General features: G+C 36.0%; 1 protein-coding gene across 3 annotated transcripts in view; it reads left to right on the forward strand.

The window, feature by feature from the left end:
* COL19A1 (collagen type XIX alpha 1 chain) overlaps positions 1 to 26241 on the forward strand; it is a 213410-nt gene that overhangs the window by 171532 nt on the left and 15637 nt on the right. For all 3 annotated transcript variants that reach the window (XM_085316027.1, XM_085316028.1, XM_085316029.1), the window contains 15 exons: positions 508 to 549; positions 2347 to 2400; positions 3260 to 3313; positions 6714 to 6767; positions 7738 to 7791; positions 10080 to 10124; positions 13283 to 13333; positions 13409 to 13453; positions 14366 to 14392; positions 16483 to 16536; positions 20097 to 20141; positions 22907 to 22951; positions 23038 to 23100; positions 24608 to 24643; positions 24805 to 24849. In XM_085316027.1, coding sequence (XP_085172153.1) covers positions 508 to 549; positions 2347 to 2400; positions 3260 to 3313; positions 6714 to 6767; positions 7738 to 7791; positions 10080 to 10124; positions 13283 to 13333; positions 13409 to 13453; positions 14366 to 14392; positions 16483 to 16536; positions 20097 to 20141; positions 22907 to 22951; positions 23038 to 23100; positions 24608 to 24643; positions 24805 to 24849 — 714 coding nt within the window. The remainder of the gene's footprint in view (positions 1 to 507; positions 550 to 2346; positions 2401 to 3259; positions 3314 to 6713; positions 6768 to 7737; positions 7792 to 10079; positions 10125 to 13282; positions 13334 to 13408; positions 13454 to 14365; positions 14393 to 16482; positions 16537 to 20096; positions 20142 to 22906; positions 22952 to 23037; positions 23101 to 24607; positions 24644 to 24804; positions 24850 to 26241) is intronic.

Below are 26241 nucleotides of genomic sequence, written 5' to 3' on the forward strand. Positions count from 1 at the left end.
TAGCTCTGTGGCACCACAGAGTTTTGCACTAATTCTTAATGTTTAAAAGCAGGACAAAACACTGTGTTTGGCGCTCATGGTGCTGTAGCTGGATTATTTCCAGTATCTGAGCGAGCTTATTAAAGCTGTCTTTGGTATCTCTGCACCTCATACTGTAGTTCGCAATACAGTCAAGGCCTTGGAGGAAAAGGAAGGAAAACACTGGAGATAATCAGACAGTGAAAACTGTGTCTAAGAATTTCCAACAATGATGAGGTGTTATTGGCTTACTGCAAAAACAATGATGTTCTAATATTTAAGGGTGATTAACACTGGAATTTAACATTTAAAACTGTGTTTGAATCCTTGATTTTTCTTTAGAATTTTCATAGTAAAATAACTTCACCCCAAATATATGTAATCAGATTCCGTGTATAACAATAAACTTTTGAGTACCTGGCAGAATTAATGTTGTGTAAAATATTATTCATGTAAAATATCAACTGTAGCTGCCTTTTTTATTTTCAGATTGCACTGCCACTTGTGGGAGACATGGGAACTATACTGAAGGTAAATATTTCCTGTGGTTTAATAGCCATTTGTCGTGAGCACACTTTTAAAACCAAAATGTGTCCTTGCAACTTTCCATAAGTTAGGTTATGTCCTATTTGGCCTATCTTAAAATCGTTTTGAGATTTTTGTTAATTTTCATTTTGTTTTTAAAAAGTCATGAACAAAAGTGTTTGATAAGAGTTTTGCAAAATAGTTTTTTAATGTTATGTGAGTCAGTTACCAGCAGGTACCTGTTCAGTGCATCCAGTCCACATATGAATTGCTACAACCATTCTCTGCTTTGTGCTCTAGCATTTGATATTGGGAATATACCAAAGGGTTAAAATAATCTAGAAATCCTATGATATTATCTTGAAAAAATAATAAGGTTTGATGTGGCCTGCCATATTCCAAAGAGGATTTTTATATGAAAARCATAAGGAGAGAGGCTATTCTACTCTCTTGTTTTTCATTAATACATATACTTACGGCTTATTGACTTAGTCATTCTCAAATTCTATTTCTTTTAGTCCTTTCATAGGGGTTTTCCCTCATTCTTTCTGACTTCAATGCTGTCTTCTTTCTCTTGTGCATGTCCTTCTGCTCCTGTGTCACCTCTCTGTATTACTGATTCTCCATATCTCTCTGTTTTGTGGTTAGTACTTTTATAAGATTAGAACTGAGCTGGAAAATGCTTCTCCCAACGAAGCAGGAATCACTTGGTTCAAAATAACTGCAATTTTGAAGCTGATGAGAGTAACAAGTAGCCTTCATCTCTAGCTCATCCATAAAAAGAGGATGATGGACTTAAATCTAAATGCAGATAGTTGAGACTATCCAAAATAAAGGCATTTAGGAGTCTTCTCAAGAGTGGGACTGCCTGGGATGAAAAGCTTCTTTTAGAAAGGGATTGACTATGGGAAGAGCATGTGAGAGGTGGGGAGAGAGACAAGGAAGGAAATTTGAGTAAATAGTTTGTGTAGAAGTGAGAAAAGCCTGAAAAGAAGGCTTTTGGGTAAAGACACTAACGGAAGCTGTGAATGAGGAAATTTTGTTCATGTGAACAGACTTCTGTACATTTGTGTGCCCTTTACTGACATTTTCACCAGTATGTCCTTCTAACTTGAATAATCTTCAAAACTTGAACTTTTCCTAGCTCAAAAGGGAGAATGTGGCTGTTTTGAAGTTATAAAAATGAAAGCAGAACAACTCATTTTCACGTTTTGAAAATGCTGTGTTATCTCTTTTTAAAAGAAGTAGTGTCACTATCTCATAAAACAGATTTAGACTGGGAAGATAAAGATAAGTGGTAATAAGAAATTAATTATATGTTATCTTGCTATAAACTTGATTTACTTTTACTGCAACTCCATGGTCTCTGAGAGTTATGAAAATAATTTAGGCCAAATTCTACATTTTGACATATTTCTAACCGAACTATCTAGTCAAACTTGCATCTGCTTCACTTCATTTCCAAATGTGTTTTAATGGCATTCACCATACTTTTTACTTACTTCTAACAATTTTTCATAGAAAATGCAGTGTTATTTTAATTATTGAAACTCAACATGTTTTATTCTCATAATTTATTTAATACCACTTTCTTAATTAGCAAAAAATTATGTATTTCTAATGGAACATTTGGAAAAATGGTAAAGTGTTTCTGTAGCAGTAAGTATGAAAATGGAGAGGGAGACTCATCTAGCAGTGGTGGTCGCAAAGTCAGGAAGGGAAAACAGTTGTAACTTGCCATAGATCTTCCACCCCTGTCACAGAAATGGTTATTTATGACTTTGCTTTGTGCCTGTTCCTCAGGGTGATCCTGGCACAAGAGGTCCTCAAGGCATCCCTGGTAGAGAAGGGCCAAAGGTAAGTTTTTGAAGAGACAGCTTTAGCTTGCTTTGTTGCTTGTCAAAAATAAAAGGCCAAACTCTTATGTCTGTCGATCTTAAAACTTTGCTTATAGCCTCTRAGCACCTTAAAGTTTCAAACAATTTTTAAAGTTCAGCTCTTCTTTCCTGATCTAGCATACGTTTCCTCTCAGGAGAGTGAAAGTACCAAGCCAGTATAGCTTTTGAGTTGAGTACCGGTTGAGTACCAAGCCAGTATGGCTTTTGTCCTGTGTCATTTGAAGCTAACTCAGATTTAATTGTCTAATAATACATTATCATCTCTAGGTTTATTTTAAGTGAGTCAATCATGCAAGAAAGCTGTGGTACGGGGAACCTCCAGTATCTCGGTTAAGTATGTAATAACTGAACTGTACTGTGCATTTGTAAGTTGTTCCTCACGGCAGTAACTCCTCAGGTCCACGGGGATATGAAGTTACACTGAAGTCAATCAGACTTCTGCTTTACTGTGATCTGATCAAATACCACCTGGTTTGGCATATTGATCTCCTATAGCTGGACCTAATTACTTGAAAGTATAGTTTCTTCATTTGAACAAGTTCTTGAGCTCTTTGGAATTTATGTGGTGAGACTATATCTCCATCAGTCTTTTTGGCTAGTTTACCTACTAGGTAAACAAGTTTCATTTCTATCCACCTCAATGGGAGGCACATTTTAAAACTTCCAGGACATTTTTTTTCTGTTTTAGGTTTTCTCACTGCTGCTCTAAGGGCTTCATGCTTGCATATATTAAATGTGTGTTGTAAAACCCTCTACAGAGCATGAGATTTGTTGTAGTGCTAGTAGATAGTATTTGTTTGAATGTTATGTTTTCATAGGGAAGCAAAGGTGAGCGTGGATTTCCTGGGCTTCCTGGAGAGAAGGGTGATGAGGTAAAAATATTTCGTTTCTATTAGCTATATACTTATCTAGACTTTGACTAAAGATCTAGACTGAGAATTAAATGCATAAAATATTATTGATTTCTTTACATCTGCTGAAATAGTCATGTATTGCTGTGAATAGCCTCTGATTCTGAATGTTCAAGAAGATCAAATGCAATTTGTCAGTTAAAAAGCTATTTCATCTTCACATGAGCGTTTTTGCTCATTATATATTTCAAAGTCTCACAAACATTTAAATGGTAATTTTTAAGAGCATTGGATAGAACAAGAAATGGGTAAATGACAAACATTTTCAGAAAATATTTCATGTTTTATAACAAATATGTTTTCAATGTATTAGTTCTCCTTTATTATTCACTTTGAAAAATATTCCATGCGGCAAATAACAGCATAGGAACAATTATAGCACCAGTTAGTGTTTTTTGGAAAATATTTGAAGAGACAGAATTTAAAGTATGTACAGTATTTTGCATCGTATGCTGGATTCTTAAGTTATTTTTAATCTCATTAAAGATGAGCAAAAAAGTCTTATAACTTGCAGTGCCTAATCCATGATAGCTTTCATATTAAATTAAAGTACTTGCAGTTAAAAGTTCACAAGTGATCTCTGTCAAAAAAAATGAACAAAGCGAAATGCATTAAGTAAATAAATCTGAATAAATAAATGAATTCCTCAGTTACCTTTGCCAACTGAAAGAGTTAAAATAATCAGTCTGTTTGTTAGAAAATATTTATTGAGCTCTCTGGAAAGCTAAGATACCCAGCTGACACCTGATAAATACATAGTATTGTCCCGTAATTTGGAGTGCTGGCTACAAGAGAAAATACCCGGAAAACAGGAAAGGAATCTCAAGCTTATTTACTTGAGGGTTGGGGAAAGATTTAATTCTTTCTGTGGGTTTTATATTTCCTTAGAGCTGAGGTTATAATGTAGTAAGAGAGAGTTTTCAAACAGTAGCAAAATGAGAATAATTTTCAGAAAGTCTGTATTCTTCAGGATCCCTGGCTTAAAAGAATAAACAGTTGTATGAAAATAAAAAAGAAGCAGTAACAGCATATATAGATACCTGTATTGCTGCTTTGCTCTAGAATTTAGCAGGTTGCCAGACTAGAAATAAAATACGACTCTCCAACTTTTTTTTTCTCTTGCATTTAAACAATTTACAGAGCCTGCTAGATCTTTACTTTTAAAGGTGAAATACCTCCTGGGTTTGGATTTAGAACACCTCATAAAATAATGTTCCAACCATTAGTGAAGCCCGAATAGGATTTTATTTAAAAAAATAAATGAGCTGTAATGAGGAAGTAGCACGTCCTTCCTTTGGGGGCCCTGTAGAGTATCCCTACAATTCAGCCCCAGCAGCAGGAGGCATTATCGAGCAACTTTAAACGGTCCTGACACTATTTAACTGTCCAGAATCAAAAGAGATATCGGAGGCAATTAAGAAGGTAATTAAAAAAAAAAAAAGGAGAGGTTATAATTGGCATTTTTTTTTAAGGGACTCCAGAGTAAACTCGTGCTAAAAAAAATGCTATTGATGCAGCAGGGTGCTGTGCTCCCTCAGTGGAGAGGTTTGCTCTTCCCCTGCTGCTTCGCTGCCTCCTGGCCGGCCAGGCACCTCAGGAAGGCTTCACTTCAGCGACCGCATTTGATTACCACATTGCGAGGGGGCAGGTTAACTTGTTTTCAGACGCATATGAGGGCATATAAACAGGCAAGAAAGAGTTGTTATTCAGTTAAAGGATCTGCATTTCCTTTGAGGTGTGTGATTGGGTTGGCATCCAAATGGGATGAGCCGTTCAAAGCCTTATCTGTAGTTCTTCCAAATGCTCTCACACACTTCAGTGTGCTTTCGAACAGACCTTTAATCTTTGTTTGAAGCTTCTCTCTCTGACATAATACACAGACATATAAGTCACAGGCATACAAACTATATTCATCAGGTGAAAGATATGATGAAGATATCAAGATATTCATCATGATAAAAGATCCAAGTGYAATCTTTTCCCCATTTAATATTGGGGTAAGCTAATACTGTCTACAGTAAAAGAAAAGTGCCGTACTTGCTTCTTTAACACAGGATTGTTTGTTTGCCTTTCCTCTCTCCTCCAGAGAGAAAGGTCAGTTACCCTAATTTAATTCTGTAAAGGCAATCTCATTATTTAAGGCATCTTAAATTTTAAAATGACCCACGATAAAAATCTCAGAATGCATTTCCTTAGTAAAGGGTGCCTTTATGGGGCACGAGGTGGTTCTTATAATCATTATAAGAATTATAGCTAATGTTCTTTGGYTTTCATATTCATATTGTGGGTAATCGTATTGCAAGAGCAAACACATTTCAAAGAATGTTTTCCATTCTTTGAAAAGCCAAGAACACGTTATCTGTAGGAATGCCATGCAGAAAAGCTGCCAAAGTGGATTGATGTCCTCTGTGTGTAGGAACAAGAATAAGGAATAAGAATAACGAATCTCTCCATTCATTCCTGCTTTATTTCTGTCTGAAGYTTTTCCTTCAGACTTTCCCTCAGAGCCCTTCTTTCAGGGCTCCTGACCTCTTYGGTTTTCTCTACTGCCTGCTTAGCAATGTCATTTTAAATCCTATATTTAACATAAGAAATATGTCCTGCCTGAGGTGATTACAGGTGCCCAGTGCAGCTAATGCAAATCAATACTGGGAAGGATCTCCTTCCCTTCACRGAGTATAAAGGGAATTTAGAGCAATTGGCTTAGACATACACATTTACCCTTTACGTGTCTAAAATTCCATCAGAGTAAGTCAGGATAATGAGGCTGAAGAAAGAATTCAGAGACACRCAGACTCTCCTCAAAGCTGACCTTAATTCTCTATAATAAGTTACATACCTGTACATCTAGTAAATGGATACCAGAAACCATTGGCTTACAGTCAGTGGAATAGAATAAGAGTAGGACTGTGAATTATTATATACCATAAGAAATGGAATGTTTTGTTATCAAAAAGCCAAAATCTAAATCCAACAGAAAGCATTATCTCATGTAGATAGCATCAGGTAACATTCAGAAATCTGAGAAGATGCTTTTTCTCACTAGCAAAACACTTTCTAGTGACAGAAAAAAAGAAAATTTAGTTTCTGAGGAAAGAGATATCCTGCTATTATCTGCACAGCTAAAGACAAAAAGATATAAAAGACATAATCTATCAGTGGAAAAGATTAGAGGAGGATTAAATTGAAGGACTCAAGATTTTGTTTTTCAGTTAAACAAGACCTGTTACCATGTTCAATGATAATCTCTCAGCTGCATGCATATTTTTGTTGCTAAAAACTGACGTGCTGAATGTAAGTAATTTTAAGATAATGAATATATGTGAGAGAAGAAATCTAAATCTGCTCTTTTAATTTTCAGGGCCTTCAAGGTGTTCCTGGATTGCCTGGTGTACCAGGACCCACTGGACCTTCTGTAAGTGTTTGGTGTCATCTGTGATCTAACCTATCCCTGTAGAGGCTGCTATAACTATCACAATAAAACTTCATATTCTTAGTTTCTTGCCTCTAGTCTTAAAAGAGCCAGACCTTGCCTTCTTTTGACTTCTGGGAGAGTAACAAAATTTGACTCACAGTGGCTCTAATAAAACAAAGTATGTTGTGAGTTGAGATTACTGAAAGTACTGTCATAGTCTGGACTCTTAAAGTTTATGAAACTTGCACAAATTCAGTGTTTTGATATTACTTGAGATTTTGTAAGGTAAAATTGCTTGTGATGTGATAACTTGCAGATAATTATGTATTTGCACCCAAGTTAATAATAATATTGGTGATAAAAATCTAATAACGATTCTAACTGGGCATTCTAAAAACACTAAATGCTGATATCAAGTAATTATGAAGTATGAGAGTAAACTGGCTTAATATTAAAAGCCATTGAAAAATATGCTTAAGGTAATCAAAAAATCTAGTCTTTCTAAGAAAATTTCCTTTGGGAATGTTTTTAAATTTAATGTTGTATATATAAGATGCAGATCACGTTAGTTAGTATGATCATTATTCATCCCTAGGYTGCCTACGCTACTAATGCTAGGCATCTTTCAAAAATTGTAACACATCTAGGGAGCTTAATGTTAAATATGTAAATTGCTATTTTAGCAGTAAAGCGTAATTCTTAGCAGTATCAAGAGCTGCTAGTTAAGGTCAGTCCATTTAGTCTGCCAAGGTGAAAATGCAACGACAAATACAAGTTTTACCCTTCATAGGTCTTATCAGTAGGATGCAGCTGTTGTATCAGTCAGGAGAAAAATATTTAAACCTGGAGGAGAAATTTAATTAAGTTTAAATGACCTTCAAAAAGTTCAAGTTTTCAAAACTAAACTGCAATGCAAAATACTGTGTTTCATCATTTCTTAACTAACAAAGACCAATACTTTGTTGTGCAGGGAGTCACAGGAAGACCTGGGCATCCTGGTCCAGCAGGGACAAAAGGCGAAAAGGTATTCTTTCTTTTCAGTCTTGGTAAAGATCTGTACAGATTTTGTAATCCTGTTACTTTCCTATGTTCTGGAGACTTTTTAAACATGCAATGCAAACAAGAACTTGATATATAATACATTATCAGATGAATTTTAGTTGACTCATTTATGACTTAATGCAAATACTTTCTGCAAAGAATGCCATGCTGATGAGCTTTTGTTTTRAAGTGTAACCATAGTGGTGTATGTGAGGTGCAGAGAATGTTCTCTAAGTATGACATACTTTATAAAATTATAAAAGTGAAAATGCTTTGTGAAATACTATATAATCACTAACTGCTTGTTCTCATTCCTCTTCCAATATTTTAGACAGAAGTAATTTCATATCATAAAAGTACTTCACAAGTATTGAAAGTTATTTAATATAATTTATTCTGCAAAAATATAGAAGCTTCCTTTATACTTAATTTGCTGTTTTATCACTGTTTTTTATCACTATTTTATGTGTTCTTTTATCAAGCACTTGATAGTACCCATTATAGCTAACATGTCAAATTTATTTCTGAGCACCTCAGATCAGTGAARTACAGCAGATATAAACTGCTGCAAAGTACTTTCTAGGACAAATTCTCCATTTTGTTCATGAATACACATTTCTGAAGCTTCTTTCAGCTTTAGCTTGGAGTTTTCCAGACATATTGCTGCCATGTCAGAATCTGTGGTGCTACTAGCATAACTGTTATGATTAAAAAAAGGAAACTCTTCATTTTGTAAAGCTGTGGAACTATTTCAGTATAAAAATCTATTGAAAACTGTCTTCTTCCAAAGCAAAAATCTGTAATATTCATTTCAATTAACTACATGCAAAACTCAAGTCTTTGTTAGTGCTGTATTTACAGTTACTGGTGGAAGAGTCTGAGGATACAGTGTTAAACCAACCACTCCACACGTGCACTTCGTCCCTGCACTTTTGGTTGCATTATACCTCCTAAAGATCAGGGGGAGGCAACCTCTCTCCATCACGTGGGGGAATGAGAAAGCCAGCTCTCCACAATTACTGCCCTGTAGTTCAAAAAGGGCAGAAGTCTGACCACAGAGTGATAAAGTTGACTAAAATACAGCCAGAACGCTTTCCTCTGCTTTCTTTTATGTGGGGACCTCATTTGAGAAACGATCATATAATATGCTTTCTAAAGCATAGTATTTTGTCCCCTCATGAAGTGCTCCAAATCCAGGTTGACAGATCTTGGCACTTAGCAGGCCTGTTTGGAAATATATTTTCAGTGACATGGTCAGAAAAGGTAGAATTAATCTCTGAAATATATATTCTAATACAATTATAAAAAACGTGCTATGAATGTGAAGATTGTATATTTCTTGTAAGTTAATGGTTGCTGTTGGACCTTGACTTGACTTTTACCGTATTAATAATTTTAAATACACAGCTTAAGTGTTTCACTAACATGTAAATAATAAGGTCTAATGRCTGAGTGAAATATTATGACATACTTGCTCCAAAATGTTACAGTATTTTTAGCTGAATCGTAGTGATGACATTTTGATAATGTCTTGCTTCTAAGGAAAACTTAACRTTTAAACCTTTTCAACTCTTTACCATTCAGAGAATCCACTATTTTGCTGAAGCAAAAACTCAGAAATATATTTTTTAGTATAACCAATTTAGTCCATGTCAGCAGAACAGACTACAGCTACAATTACCCATAGATGAGTATTTTGCAGTTAAAAAAAAAATATAGTCATTATACATCTTAATAAAAAAGATCCTTTATTTCACTCAATGCATTGCAGGGAAAATTGTTTCTGGATAAACTGAAYTTCTGAAACTGTGATTCTTTGTTATTTACCTGTGAATAAACAAACCAACTGTAGCAAAACTGCTACAGTTTTGTATAGTGTTTAGCAAAACAGTACACAAAACATGAAAATGAATGTTTATTTTCATTTGCCAGTTGCATATAAGTTGATATCAWCAACTCTTTCTTTCTTTCTCTGCCTCTGCTGTATTCTAGAACTAAAAGCATCCCAGCTGACCAGTACTAGTTTGTCATAAGGAAGTTACTATATGTAAGGCATCACGAAACTAGCAAAATAAAAGCTAGTCTAGAATAATGATGAACAATTTGCCTTAAGATTAAGCAGAAGCTGGGCATGATAATTCATTCTTGATCTTATCTGCTCATATTGACTGTATTTTTTGATCATTAGTTGTTAATGGTCATTATAGTTTGGCTATGAGACCCGAACATCAGTTTCTGTAAATGAGTTGGATGAATCTCTTGCTGTACTAGGGTAATGAAGGTTCTCCTGGGAAGCCTGGACCACCTGGGCCTCCGGTAAGACATTTTGCTTTATGTTTTGAATGTTATATATATCKATGAGTAAAATGCAAATGTTAAAATTGCCTGATTTGGAGTCTTTGTATCAAAAATTGAATATCTGTGTAATACATATTAATAGTGTGGAAAGCAACAATGTCTGTCTGCAGAAGGTTTCTGTATTCCTTTTTTTTCTGGTCATTCATCGCTGAGGAAGTCCAAGTCACTAAAGCCRTCCCCGAAACTTGGTTGAAGTTTACTTTACTACTCTACTTAGTTTAATAACCGTGGATACCACTGTTAATTAGACCTTTGAATGGGATTAGGGATCTCTGTAGGCACRTAATCTAGGGAAAGCTGGAGGAGCTCAGTGGACTCCAAATTAACTGGACTCCTACGTAACACAAAATTAACTCCAAACTGAAGAGTCTTATGATCCCTAACCCTAATCACAGCCTTTGAAGTGCCATCTCTAACCATAAGCAAGATCGCTCCTCTGACCACAGTGTTATTCCAAGGAGGGCTGTGAGTCTAAAGTCTAACTATGGTTAAGCTCTCTGATCTCTTCCTACTACAACCGAAACTGTAGCCTGCTTCTAGCCTTTCTCTAGGACAGTTTTTCTTTTCTACCCCAAATCGAACCCACTTCCTGAYGTAGGCTAGAGGGCTGTGTTTCTCAGTCCTTGCCTAACAGCTCTGTAAATTCAGTCTAAATTCAGTCCATWTCTCCTCCCCAGGAAACTGGCTACAGGAACAGCTGATTTTGAATGGGGATGTAATAAGAATGTCAGAAACATAATTTAAGAATAGCAGGGAGAGGGGCACTATAATACCAGGGTAAAAATTACATAGTAATGACAGAACAACTGATRCTGTCTGCTAAAGAAAATCTAAGGTCAAGTTAAATTTAAAAGCTAACAAAGAATCTCTATAAATTGAATTTCTGTGCCCAAGAAAGAGGAAGAGGAGTTACGCTGTCATCTAACTAGGATATTAGCAGAGACTGGGACCTGTTAAGGGACATTAGAGAGTATGGGAAGGCAGAAACAGCATAAAACTGAAGACTTCATATGCTGTCATGTAAAATGTCATGATGGAATTTGATTCAGAGGTTACATTTTAGGTATAATGAATGTGACAACACACACACACACACACACACACACACAGTCCCAGTGAGCTATCAGTCATAAGAGAAGCAACTCAAAATTTAGCCAGAGTAGTACATAGGATCTCTTCTAAAATGTTCCTAGGGAAGAGGTACTCTATAATAGTATATGCACTGCAGTTTGGCATTTTAGAAAAGAAAAAGGCAAAAAAATCAACTGATAGCAATTATCATAAAAAGAAGAGTTACTGAGAAATGAGGAAGCATACTGAGGTAAAATTAAAAGAAATCTAGAAGAAAGGTCAAAATTACTTCAAACATTATTTAAAGACATAATATTAGATGYTGAAAGAAAATATGTGCTACGTATTGAAAAAGACTTTAAAGAACCAAAACATTTTGCATTGATTAAAAAGCAGGGTAAACAGTGTTGTTAGAAATGAAAAGATACACGTCAAAAGCTGGAATTCATGTCCAGGTAACAAAAACATAGAAGAGTAATCTACAGGAAGTTCAATGTAAAATCGTTGTAAGTCAGGCCGAAAAATATTTGAGGAACAGCTTGCTAAAGGCATAAAAGGTAGTAAGAGAAAAATTTTCATACACAGCAAAGGTGAGATGCTTGCCAGTCTCCAAGATCAATAGATGTCAATGTATAATAGAACAATCCAAAAAGATGAAATCATACCTAAAAAGCTAAATAAATTATGTGCATTTGTGTTCACTATAAAGAAGATTCCTATACAAAGAATTAATAAGAAGAGTTGTCACAAACAGACATGTCAGCAGAAAGGACCTTCAGGTTGATAAAAGATTTATAATGAATARCTAAGATGAGATGACATGCATCAAAGAGTTTAAAGTAACTCAAGTGTGAATTTAAATTGATGATCATACCAGAGGAATGAGAAGTAGCAAATATGATGCCAGTTCTTAAGAAGGGCTCGACTGGGAATCCAGGAAAATACAGACCTGTGGGTCTGACTTCTAGCAAATCAGTGAAAAGTAGAATAAAGAATAGAATTAAATGGCATGTGGATAAAGACRTTATAGTGATAGTAAAGTACAGTGGGGAAAGCCTTGTCTCAGAAATCTGTTAGATGTCTTTTAAAGAGCTGGTGAATATGTGAATAAGATCAACCATTAGATATGTTTCCTTTTTCTGTCTCTAACCAACTCCACTGCCAGAGCTGTGACTGCTTCTATGTCCCTCAGGATTTATCCATGGAATAAATAAGAGCAAAATAAAATAAAACTTACTTTAATAATTTGCATTATTTTATTATATGTGATGAGAGTTGAAATATTAAAAGTTTTCAGAACCTCAGTCAAGTTCATTTGTTGCTGGAAGCACATTGCAATCTTTTGAGTTGAAAAATGTGCCTGTAGCTTAGGTTTTGATGTTAGTCATTGTGACATGTAAGTTTTATAAATGTTTATACAGGAAGAATGACTAATGCCCGTATTTACTAATTCCATTTAGAATATTAACTGATTAGAGTCCAAAAAAATCTAAGTATCTTTCAGAACAAGATAAACTGAATGCACTTAGTATTTCAGCTTTTTGTATTTTGGAAGTCATCAGGCCTGACATAAGATGGCAATTCAGCCACTGAATTTTATGAATGAATCAATGTTTTTATGAACAAGTCAGTTTTATTCTGAATTTCTTACTGCATCATCTGTCAAACTGGAGCATTTATTCAGGGTTACAGTTCAAGCCTCAGTGTTCTAAAAGCACTTAAAGCTTAAGTTTAGATGCTTTTGAGTTTTCCATTTAGCATAAATCCATATTTAGCATAWGTGAAAATAAAATGCACAGTACCTTCCTCGCTTGTATCATTTGGCCAGTCACTCGTAGATATTTATATAAGAATTTGTAAGTATTGTTTGTTAAAGATTTTCAAGTTACTGGTTTTATATGTTAAAAAAAGTCCCACGCTGTATTGATATATATCTTATATTCTTACAGAAATGTCTTACTCGCTTTGCTGAGATTTACATAAGGCAAGAGTTGGACCTCCCTAGCTCATAGTTGTGATACTTACTCGGTTTTTGTGTTTTAAAGGGTGTGCCTCAAAATGAAAGAAATGGAATGAGCAGCTTATACAAACTACAGGTATCTTGCATCTTCTTTTTGTTTCAATAAGCATTTAATTTCGGCTCAACTCAACTTCTAAACTTGCTGTTGCAGGGTGGYGTGAGTGTTGCTAGTTATCCGGGTCCACCAGGACCTCCAGTAAGTATTTCATAGAAATGCAATTTGTAGTAGTTAATTAAAATATTAACAGAGGGGTTGATTAATTGCATGCAGTTTTCATGAGTGTCATTGTGTTTGATTTTATATTTGAAAGATAGCAAAGTTGTAAATCAAGATATGATTGTTACATGGTAAATACTAAAGGACGTGTTTTTCTCTGTTTATCAAGCATTTTAGCCTGTTCTGAGAGAATGACTTATTTTAAGTATTTCATCCCAAAGCTATGCTGACTAGTAAGTCTGCAAAATTGGGCATGATTTGTTATTGGACTTTTTAATGAGAGTATCTTAAAATGTATAGTATGTCCTATATAGTTACTGATGATATAGTTTTTCAGTGGATTATGTTTGRTGCTGGAAGGAGAAACCCATGAATTCTGATCTCCGTTCTGTCACTGATGCACTGCAGGTAGCTACCGTGCAGAATGATGTGTGAAACAGAGACTGTAATACAGAGCTGGTGCCTTTCCAGGCAACAGACTGTGCTACACCGGCCCGCAGCTGCACACTCTGTGCTTTGTTTCTGTGGACCCGGAGATGCTGTGCACTTATTTAGGTCCTCCTTCCTGTCAGAGTCRTAGTTCTACTGTATCATCAGTTTGGCAACCGTTGTAGCTATCGGTGAGGACTTTGTCCTTACTTCATGTCCAGCTTTTAGTTGCAGACTCAGACTAGACCACAGAACTGTCTTTCTCTGYATTTTGGAACATCAAAACCACATACTAATAAAATTGTACACAGAATTAACTAACTGGGAGGGCCRGTAATGCTGATTCTGAATGCACTGCATTACCAATGTGTATATATAACGCACTAATACAGAAAATACCATGTTAATTGTGTAATGCTGTTCCTTTTTTTAATTCATTTCTGCTTCTCATGTTCTTCGCAGGGTCCAAAAGGAGATCCTGGTGCAGTGGTATGTATTTTTTGGTTATTCCAGAGATTTCCCAAATTGTTCAGTATATGATCCTAGCGACAAGAGTGGAAGATTATTACTGTTTTTAGCAGGTATCTTGCTTCTGCAGAATCAGTACATCTGAAAAAGCCTTTTTTACTGACAGGCTTRAGAAATTTTCAACTTCTAGTAAATAGTTCTGGGGTGATAATATAGTGAATGATTGAACACAGTATTAACTGCTTGTGGATTTTTCTCTGCTGAGCTGTCCCTTGAGATATTTAAGAATAAATAATTTTTACTGCAGGAGATAAAACCTTACTTGGTACAGCCCTATAGGTAATAGAGATGCAGAATGCTTTAAGACCTTCTGGACTTCACTCAAAATTAAATTTGAAATTGCTAAAGAGACAATGTGCTATGTCATMCTAGCAAGTAGCAACCAGAAGTTGTTTTCACATGATTTCATTGGAAATGGTATGACAGGTGATTGGAGTATGATCACATTGCTCCCAGGGAGCAAGATGACAGTGATGGTGGGAGCTGCTATACCTTTCAGCTATGCAGTGTGACATTCAAAGACTGCTGGGTGAGTGGCACACTGCTTTCAGCTGAGTAGAGAGGTTGCTCAATAGTGTCTCACTGATACCGAAGAGAACAAAAACAGAGTAAGACAGATCTGTTTAACTTCTTGGTATTTTCTCCCTTGAGCATTACATTGTGTTCTTTGCACATGACCTTTCTGTCAAAATTATGAGGARGGCAAGGACAACTAGTGGAAGAATCGCGGGTAGCTGCATAGTCTAGAATAGAGCTAGTCACCAGCAGAATATAAATCCAAATCCTGACTGTGAACACATTTTTCCCAAAGTCCTAGACAAATGATGTTTCCTGCATTCCTGATAGAGAGACTATACTGGTTGTTAGGTTATGATGTACCACTGCAATTTCTAGCCCTGAAGGTGGCAAAATTATGATTCACATGTACTGCTTCTTGATTTACATCCATAAAATTACACAGATGRTATTGGTAAAAACTGAGTACTCTTGGTATAGCACAAAAAGTATGATAGCATAAAATATCATTTTAAATGGGTATTGTTTTAAAAATTGGATATATACACTCATGGCAGTTAAATCTTTCACTATATTCRTGTTTTTCTCCTTTTTTAAGCCCAAGAAATATCACTTACCTGCGTAATGAAAATTACAGGATTATAACACTGCAAGGCAGTAAAACAAGTACTACTCCTTCATAGTCAGTGTGTTAGAATTGTGTCCAGCAGACTTGTTTTATGCTGCAGAYGGTATGATTGAATCAGACTGGGTCCCAAATGTCAGCTGGAAGAGCTGAAAACATAGTTTGCTGGTAATAGCAGTAGAAATTGAGATATCTTGGGAAGAAAATTATTCCCACTCAGACTATATTATGTTCCCCATTATCCTCTGATGAATTGTTTACTTGATGAAGATCAAGAAATCCTAAAAAAAAGTATGAAAATCTTATTTGAAACAAAATCATGACCCTTTCATCAGACAAAGTGAAGAACAGCTATTTCTACTACTGAGGGAAACAAATGACTACTTTAGAGAAACACCTGCAGAGCTTCCTAAGTCACTTGGGAGTTCATTCAGCCACCAAGAAGGTGGCACATCATCTCTCTAATTACAGATCCTTGCAGTCCCTTGCAGAATAAACTTTGCTTAAGGAACAGAGTTCTGCTCTGAAGCAATGATGCATCTGGAAAGTTAAACAAACTGGTACAATGTTAATTCTCCACCTGACAGCGTATGCTCACAACCTGTGACTCTACTGAGTGAAGGTGGCATAGWGCTGACCGTGGCCAACAAGAACCGTGGAGTGGACTCTTCTTGATTATGTTCTTAATCAGAATTAAAGCAGAAAATAATCACACAATGCATCTAGGAATAATTTATTTCACAGATCACTAAAACGTGGCATAATATCTGTATCACTCAGATAACTATTTAGCTATTTTTAAGCAATATCTCAAGCCAAATATTCTGCTGTTGCTTGTTGTTCAACATTTCTCATGTAGATTACATAAATTCTAATCCATGCAAACCTTTTTAATTTAAAAAAAAATCAGGGAGACCCAGGACCAATGGGATTACCAGGACTAGAAGGACTCCCAGGAGAAAAGGTAGGACTCATAACAGAAAATTCTTGACTTTTTATTTTCAACTATCTGCAGCTGAATGGTTTTTGAACCTTATGTGGGAATGTTTTATGAAGTTTATATTTCAGTGTGAAAAAACATTGTATAATTACCTGCATTTCCTTTTTTACTTTGATGTTGATCTAAATGACATGCTGACTCAAGATAAAATTTTGTGTAGGTCTTGTAGTGATTTGTTTTCTTAATTGTGTAGAAGGGAATATACTTGGTAAGTTCCTAAGTATGGTTACAAGTTCCTGTTCTGTCTTGAATATCGTCATAGGCTTGCAGTTTGTCTGCTCTGTTCTAAGACTTAGGGCATAACTTCAGATCTGAAGAGAAGTTTGTACACGAATTAGTCCAGACACAGTGCCTGCAAGACTTCCATTAAAAAAAAATGAAAAAAAAAAAACTATGGGTGTGAAAATCAAGGAAAGTATAGAAAGAGAGAGATTGATCCCCTACAGTTCTTGTCGCATTGCATCCCATTCCATCTGAAGGCAAAGATAAAGGTCTTGATTCTCAGACTGCTGCTCATTTTCTTAAAAAAAGGMCTGTTGTTTTTGTTTTGCTTTTCTTGTACAGTGTACTGCTTGTACGGTGTTTGAACCATGTCATAATCCCCAGCTTCTTCCTCTAGTACAGCTCTGCATTTCAGAAATGATCTTTTTGTTGTGCAGGTGGCATCTTTCAGTCTGTCATGTATTAGTTGTTGAGGCTAATGTGAATTTAGAGTAGAGTTTGTCATGAAATGCTAAAAATACCAAGATTTTGATATTTTTTCTAAATATAGCAAAGCAAAAAATATCATCAGAGAAATTAAAAAGYAAAAAATGTTTTCTGTCAGTGAAGCACTTTGCTTTCATTTTACCCAAATCTTCTAAATTTAAGAGGAAAAAATAAAAATATTTTTTGAAAAATTAAACATTTCTTCAGCTTTTTATGAATTACGAGTCTTCGTGCAAAAAACTTCAAGTAAAAGTCAGTTTTACTGAAGCAYTGTTTTGTCAAAAAACAACTCAAATGAAAAGTTTCCATCTGTTAATATCACCACACATTGCTCCTGCTTGTGTAGAGTGTGATGTGGCAAGATCAAATGTAGGTGTCTAAATGTCTAGATGCTTATGGGATGACTGTTGCACTGGAAGACTACAATTTACAATTAATTAAGGAGTAGTCTAATTTCAAAATGAACAAACACAGGGAGATATTGCAGATCTAACTGAGGCAGGATTGGAGGGGGATAAGAGTTAAATAAAGGGGATARGGAGTAGAGCAGGTTGTATAAACGGGCTAAGTGTTAGTGTACTTTGGCCCTTTCCCAAAGTAAAAACATCCTGAACTAAATTTAGGCAAAATTCCACACTTGTAGTTCAAATAAATGAACATAATCCCAGTGTCTTCCTGCCAGTCCCAAGAGTATAGTGGATGCTATTTTTTTCTTCAGAGCTCTTAGGTATGTCTGTGTGGCAGAAGGTTGTCTTCCATAGAGAAGCTGCCTTTTGGTAATACATTAACTTAAGCAGTGGAGCTGGCATAAGAAGTTTGTGAGCTCAGAGTCAAGTTTAGCTTCCCTCATCTGTGCCGACACAGTGGTTTGCGAGGCTGTGCTGTGAACCASCTTGCTGCCAAGACCAGGGATAAGAATAATCCTCAAAAGAAAAAGAAGCTGCAAGGGAGCTGCTGGGAATTTCTTAAGCTGGCTTCCCTGATGCAGCTGTCATCTAATGAAACCACCATGAACCACAAGTTCTGGCTGCAGAAAAGTCACAGGCACAGAGAGCACTGATCAAGCTAGTATTCCCTGCTAAGTATACTCAGTACTCAATTTTTCTAAAGCTGTACAGACTCATTGAGAGGTAACTTGTATTAAGTGGCTTTTCATTGTGTTTAGAGTGAGAGAAGTCAAACTGTGGCCTGTAAGCAAGCTTCTCCCTCTGGACAAAAGGCCTTCCCTTGTTTGGTTTGGTGGTATGGCCTGCTTAGCTTTATTACATGGGTACATGTGTGACAGTGAATAAAGTAGGGCATTTTTTCATTAACAAGCCCCTTTGATAAGTAAATTGATAAGTAAATTTGATAAGTAAATTGGAGATCTCTCTCCAATAGCTTGCAGAGAGTAGCTGARGTCATTCCTAGCCTAGAAACTGACTGCCAGCCTCCAGATGCTCTGCCACATCCAGGTTATGTGACTCAGAGCTGGTTCTGCTGAGATCATCATGTTTGCCACRACAGAGCAGTTCTATCACAAACATGATACACAACAAGATCTTGAACATGTACTAAGGTAGACASTTCAATTACTGCAGCTTCTGTCTCCTTGTTGATGTCATGAGGTCTGAAAATCTCAAATGAAAAAGCAAAACAAAACTTGAATTCATTTGTCTTGCACTATCTTGCACTGCATCSTTTCTTCAAAAGTTTTTGAGAAGTTATTGCTACCTATTGCTGATGCTTTGCCCTGTGTACGATGCGTGTTTGATCTGAGGATCTCAAAACTCTGTGTAGACAATCAATGTCAAACATCTATACTTTGCAGAATGTGGATAAGTGTTACTAATTACCATCATTATCATTGTATTACCTGAAAGAAATTATGAGAATGAGACAAATCAATGTAAGAGTCAAGAACAGAACMCAAAAATCTCAACATCTCCTCAGGCTCTTCTACGTGAAAGAATTTTGCTGCAGCTTTGTTGCCAGAGCTTTTGCAAAACATAGCTCCAGGTAACAAACTCATCTCATGATAATATTCTCCTGTTAGCATGGTATTACCTGTGTCAGGGCTTTTTCTGACATAATTATATCAAGTAGGAGCCTGTTTTTTTTCCACTTTCTTAACCAACACTACACTAGCAGTGGCATTGCAGACCAATACATATCAGCAGCTAGTTAGGGTAAATCTAGCTGAAGGGTTTTACCACTCCAGTAAGATTGATTGGTATATAGTCTTTGTAAGAGAGAAAGATGAATTTGTTCTCATGTCTCATCAGCTTTTGCAGAAAATCCATTTTGTTAGCTTGGAGTGTAGATGAAGATGGGCCATATGCTAAAGAGAGGAACTTTGCCCTGAAATGACCATGGCACAAACATTCCCTTCTACTTCCTAGTCCTCAGGGATGATAACCTKTAGAAAATGGATCACTGGGTAGCAGGGAGGCAGTAACTTCTTTAAAAGGTAAATCTTTATATATGCATCCTGCTGTGATAGTGAATTACCCTGTGTTAATTTTGGCCACTGTCATGACTACAAATAATAATTACTTAGAGGGGTTTTCCATCGCTTTTCAAGTAAAGCTTCAAACTGAGTGTAAGGTATAGCATGGAAATTATGGCATTATACAAGGGAACCTAAACAAAGCTAAGCTAATTGCTCAAGTCTGTAAAATGAGTCAATGGTAGAGCTAAATATTATCATCTAGCAGAGCCTGGTTTGTCCTCATTTTCAGTTCACTAAATAATCGTTTCTCAAGTTTTAATTGGAATCTATGAACAACTCCTTTTCTGAGTATTACCATTTAAGGATAGATTTATTTTTTCTTTAGGGTGACCGTGGACCCTCTGGCACACCAGGAATAGCAGGGACACCGGTATGTACCTGTATTAAAGAAAAACGTTTATTAGGGAAAGCAGAAAAAAAAAAGATTAGGCAAGGAGCTCAGCTGTAGTGTTAATTTGTGGAATGCCAGTATTTGGCTCTTGCTTAATAGGCAGGTACGGAAATTATATGTTTTCCCTGAAGAGATTAAAATTTTAATACTACTGAGGGTTCGTATTACTATTAAAATGACAGGAGGAAATGRTCTGAATACATGATAAAGCTTGAATATAAAGCTGCATATACTCAGCTAAGGAAGCATATGAGATTCTTCTCATTGCCACAGTTTAATAAAGACAAATTATAAAGTCATTTACAGTATTCCTGGAGATTCCCAAACCTCTGAGCATCCTTCTATCATAAAGAAATTTTATAAATTTTAGATATAGCAATCCATATGATCTGCATATCAAGTCAATCAAACATTTTCATTGGGGAATGTTTCTGCCAGCTATTTATATGTGATATTAGAAGTTTCTGAAAGTCATCTAGAAACTTTGTTGTAGGTGAAAGTAAATGTAGCTAATGATAAATTGAAATTATAATTATTCATTCATGTTCCTAAAGGAAACAAAGACAACTTTTCTTTAGATTGCATTCACAGTTTACTAAAAAAAGTTCATCCATTTTTCAGGAGGTAAYATGGAGTTATTTATATGCAAATACATTTATTATTAAATTTGGGCAGCTACCAATCCATTCAGGAGCAGTTTTTAAATTATAAAGATGTGCTTCATGAAATAAAGAGAAATATGCATCTATGCACTCCATTTCCATTTGCCACTGATTCAGTATATTTACTGCGAGTTCCAAGAGAGAACATTGGACTTAAATAGCTTAATCTAGTTAAGATCTCCTAAAACAAATAAAAAGTACACATTTTAAGGAAAAATAAAAGTTTTCTGAGTTTTGTAGCTCATGTAAGAGTATTGAAGTTTGATGTTCTGAAATGTGCTGCATGCTGTGAATCAATAATGCAGTAGCCAGTTAGGGTGATCAGAATTGTTCTTTCCCTGTATATTTCCCACTGGATATGTTTCAAGTCTTACTGTTGTTTGAAGTATTGCTCTCTATTCTAGCTGTATACAAAATATTTAATGAGTTCCTTTCATCACTGATGCAAAGTGTTCTATTGCTTGGGTCTAACTCAAACGAAATCCACCAAAATAAATTATTTCTTTTAACATTTTATGCTAAGCAGTTTTAATTAACAAGTTAATAGATTTATGAGAGACATTACTTTTTAGTAGGCTGAGAAGAGTTTTGGAAATGTATCCATACATTTACTGGAAGAGAATTTTTGTTGCCTGCCTGGCATTATTTCTTAGATTCAATAGAGAATGTTTTCCCCATTTGGAGGTATAAATGTCTCATTCTAGCTTTAGCTTTTTGCCAGTGGGATTATCAGGATAAGAGACAATGGSCACAAACTGAAGCACAGGAATTTCCACCTCAATATATGGAAAAACTTCCTTACTGTGAGAGTGACGGAGCACTGGCACAGGTTGCCCAGAGAGGTGGTGGAGTCTCCTTCTCTGAAGATATTCAAAACCCACCTGGAYACAATCCTGTGGAACATGCACTAGGTGACCGTGCTTGAGCAGAGGGGTTGGACTAGACGATCTCCAGAGGTCCCTTCCAACCTCAACCATTCTGTGATTCTGTGATCAGAAAAGCTCGGACTGAGAGGCTGTGAGAATTACTGCAAACRCCTCCTTCCTCCACATGAATCCTCAGTCCTGTCATTCCTGAAGTTGTCACTAGTGTTGATGTGTTAGTTTCCTCGCTTAATCAGTTCAGGATCTGTTCCAAGGGTATTTGCAGGGAATACAGATTCAAAGTTATAGATGCTTTTCTGATGCTGAATAACCAGTTCAGATTGTTGCTGACCCTGCTTGGAGGAGGAGTTTTGACCAGAGGACCTCCTGAGGTCCCTTCCAACATGAATTATCCTTTATCTTCTTCAAGCTACATACAGTTAGAAGAGCAGGGTGCTATATCCACTGCTAATATACGCATGTCAAGGCCTAGATAGGATAACATGGTAGTCAAAGAAATGGTGTRATAGCAACTGTAATGCACTTAGACCCTACCTCCTTCCAGAAGCAGCAAGAGCTAAAATCCACCATGAGCATGCCCAACCTTTTTCTGCTCATTTTTCAAGTCTTTCTTGATGGGCTGTCCACAGTTTTTTGTGTTCAGTAGATTTTTAATCCATCATGCCTGCAAGGAATAATAGGATAAGCAAATTCGCTAAAAGCAAGAAGGTATCTTTCAAAAAACTGAAGCCATCTAAAGGCATTATCTAAATGATGAGACTAGAAAGGATTATCAACTCTGGCAGGTGGAGGTTAAAACCACAGTAAAACTGGCCAAAAAAAGAACTTGAAAAAAATTTACAAAAGACATCAAGTCAGTAATAAAACCTCTTTAAAATTTGTCGGGATCAGGAAGTTCCTGAGGAAGGAAATCATGAGGCTGTAAAAGAAATTTCCATGAAAACATTATCTCATTGTTCAGAAATAAAGAGACCAAGTGGCTAAATTAATTTCTGCACATAAGCCAGAATAACATCRTGAACATGTAAGCTGCTTTATAAAAAAAAAAATGATAAAACATTTTTACTGTCTTAAAGCATTTGTTGAGCAATAACGTGAGCATTTCAATCAAGTACATGTCCTCTCTTATTTTTTAGCTAAGAAAAATTAATGTTTTATTTTCTAGTAATTTTGAATTTTCAATGCTCTCTTTTTGCAGGGAAAGCCTGGATCTCCAGGGTCACCAGGAATGCCAGGTGAACCTGTAAGTGCAAATTTGAGTTCWGTAATGATAGTATACAAATATTTCAAACACTGAATGCAAAACTTGCRTGTGTTTTTCTTTTTAAGGGTGAAAGAGGACCTATAGGAGATATAGGATTCCCTGGGCCAGAAGGGCCACAAGGAAAACCGGTAAGCAACTATATACTGAATATATAGATTCACTGCAAAAACAGGCATCTTAATTTGTCAGAAGTTACAAAAGAAATGAAATTACATCCAGCTTTGTGTTAGGCTAGGTATCTTTCTAAGAATATCTACWGCTATAGTGCTCATATTTGTCATACAGTCAAGAGTTCTTTTTTATATGAGGGCCCRGTACTGTGATATTTTAATAATTAATGTTACTGAGATCCTTTGAAGGTCCTTTGGGTCCTGTTGACATGAAGGATCCTGTAGTATTTTTTCTGACGGACAGTGTTAATTCAGACATTCAACACAGTCTATAAAGGATGGGGTAACAAAACGCATTCCCAATTTCAGTTTAGATAGAAAATTGTTTGCTTCATGGTGCTCTCATTAATTCCTCTGTACACAGGTAATGCAACACTGTGCCTGGAATATTTACTATTCCCTTAGGATAGGTCTAACCTGACCTCTTCATTTGAAGTGCGACAGCACTGCAGACAGCAGCGTATTGTATTGTAGCACTGCGTGAGCTAGTTCAGAAGAACCTCRTTTATATTTTAGCAGCAGTTTGGGTAGTGCAGAACTAAGTAATCCCCCTAAGCCTGATGTTTCAGTGCCAAGCACGAGAAGTAGCCCATTTAAGTTTCTTAACGTGTCTCCCCACCTTATGCTTCCCTCTTGAAATAAGAGGAAAATTTCAGTAACCTCTGCACCAAATTGGTCTAATTTAGGAAATCATTGTAAAATGCGTATCACTAATACAATTTTAGAGCTGCAGTGCCTGCTTGTGTGGTTTATGTCAGGGAGTGACAAGGGTGGGCACCCTCTGAGGCAATGTCCAGTTACAGTTTGGGGGATAATGTGTGTCTGGGACTGTTTCCAATAAGTGATATGAACAAGACCGCCCTCTTTTTGGAAAAAAAAGAAAAATTAACCAAGTAGGTTGAAGTTGTACCATGTAACAAGTCCTAGAGACCAAAGAGTAGGCCTGGCCATTAAGGCATAGTCTCTGTAACAGCACAGTGTTTTGAGGGAATAGGTCTGGATTTCCCCTAAAACATTGAAATCATCTTTAGGTTATACAGGGCAAGAAAATAGTTTATTTATCTGTTTACCTTTTAGTTCCTGTTATGTTTCCATGCAAAACAATATCAGTTAAGGGCTACTATCTAGAACAAGATGAATCTCTTCAATGATTATGTAGTGATGAGGTAGCACTAGAAAAGTCCATACTTAAAGTTGCATGTTCATTAAAGTTGATGCACATCGTTTTGCAGAAGATGTATTTTTTTACTTAGTTAAAACTTAACAGGCTTGCAGATCAGTATGGCCCCAAGTTCTTTTGTTTGACATGCCTCAAGAGTATTTCTGAGTATCTTAACATTGGAAGCGCACAAACTGCTGACTTCACAACTGCAGAATATGTACTGATATCATCACTAAACATTTACCCTTTATATTTTTAAAATACAGATCCATAACTATAAAAAAATTGTGTTTTTTTTTACAGGGAATAAATGGAAAAGATGGATTGCCAGGTCCTCCGGTAGGAAAACATACTTTTGAATACTTTWAAATATTTTATTCTTCACAGATAACGTAACTGTCAATCCTAGGCAAGCAATTGCTTTCAGTTCTTCTAGTAGAAGAATATACAACACAGCATTTTAGAAATATGTTTAGCCTTTTTCAAAATCRATTTTTCAGGGTGCTGTGGGGAGACCAGGAGACCGAGGGCCCAAAGGAGAACGTGTAAGTCACCTGTTCTAACAACTTCTTCCTTTTTCTAAAAAWCCAAGCTCCTTATTAGGATGTATTTTACATGAAAAAACAGCAAATTAATTTTATCTGAGCTTCAGGCAGTCTTCTAGATACTTAAGAGCATGTAGATCACATGGACTGAAGTAATCTAACATCTCCTTTGAGGGACTAAACACTGCTGCTATTACTACACACTTTAATGACCAACCAATTGAAAATGGCTTATATCAATTGGACRTATGCCTTTCAAGTCAAAGGGAGCATTTTTTCCTGTAAATTTTGAATTTATGGAAACCATTTTGTGCCTCTTCAATMAGAATATTCCTCTTCCAACTCCCCTGATGCAAACACGTTCCCTTTCCTACTCCCRTCTATTCTTGAAAAATTGAGACTGAGACAAGGATAACATCCATCTTTTGGATACCACTTCGTGTCTTCTCTTTTTCTACTGAATAGCTAAAGTGGCTGTGTGTCTGCAAGCAATCATTCATATTTAGAGTTTTGCTTCACTCTAAATATTGATGCATGAAAAATAAAACTGGAAGTCAGATGTATGCAATATTGGAGAATAGCTCTTTTAAGAAAAACTTAAGATAATACATCTTACAAACATGTAATCACATAAGGATTGATTACATGTCACTCTGACTTCCCTGAATATGTGATTGTGTCAGTAGTTTTGGCAGATTGAAAATTATYTGTGTGGGACAGTGAGATTTCACATTTTTACAGGGTTATGTTTTTCTTTTTCTCATGCTAGGATTTCCAGAGGTCAGTGCCTCTACAAAGAATTTAAACTCCAGTCAGAAATGCATTCATTATGATTTCAGTTAATCCAATAAAACATCACATGTCACAGTGGTCTTTGTAGTGAAGCTTAATTATAGCCTGTAATAAGCTCTAACTCACTGGAAATCAAAGAGCTTTCCAGGACAAATGAGTGATAAAAATGGTGTGCAACCTCCTACATGCATCCTTACCTTCCTGTCTGTCTTTTTTAATCTTTACATGTCATATAAATATAATTTTAGAATATAATGACAGTTTTATTGTTTTGTCAGTTAACACTGTTTCAGATCTGAGTACAGTTTGCCAGTACTTGTTGTGGAATAAGAATGCAATTAATTCCCTCTCGTTAATTAATTTACCTCTCATAAATGTAGATTGTTGATTACTCTAATAAAGATGTAATCAGTTGTTAGTGCTGTTTGCTATGGTGGAACTTAACATTAGCTTAAGTGATGCAACAGGAACAGTCAGTGATCCTCAAGAACCATCACCGGATCGTTAACAGTCTAAACACAAGATTTGCTCCACTGCTATAGTTCAGCAAACTAATAGCTAATGCATTAAGTCATTCTAAAAGGTTTAATTTCTTACAAA

Source organism: Rhea americana, unplaced genomic scaffold (assembly GCF_003343005.1).
Source record: "Rhea americana isolate MKP2758 unplaced genomic scaffold, rheAme1 scaffold_45, whole genome shotgun sequence".
NCBI classification, from domain to species: Eukaryota; Metazoa; Chordata; class Aves; order Rheiformes; family Rheidae; genus Rhea; species Rhea americana.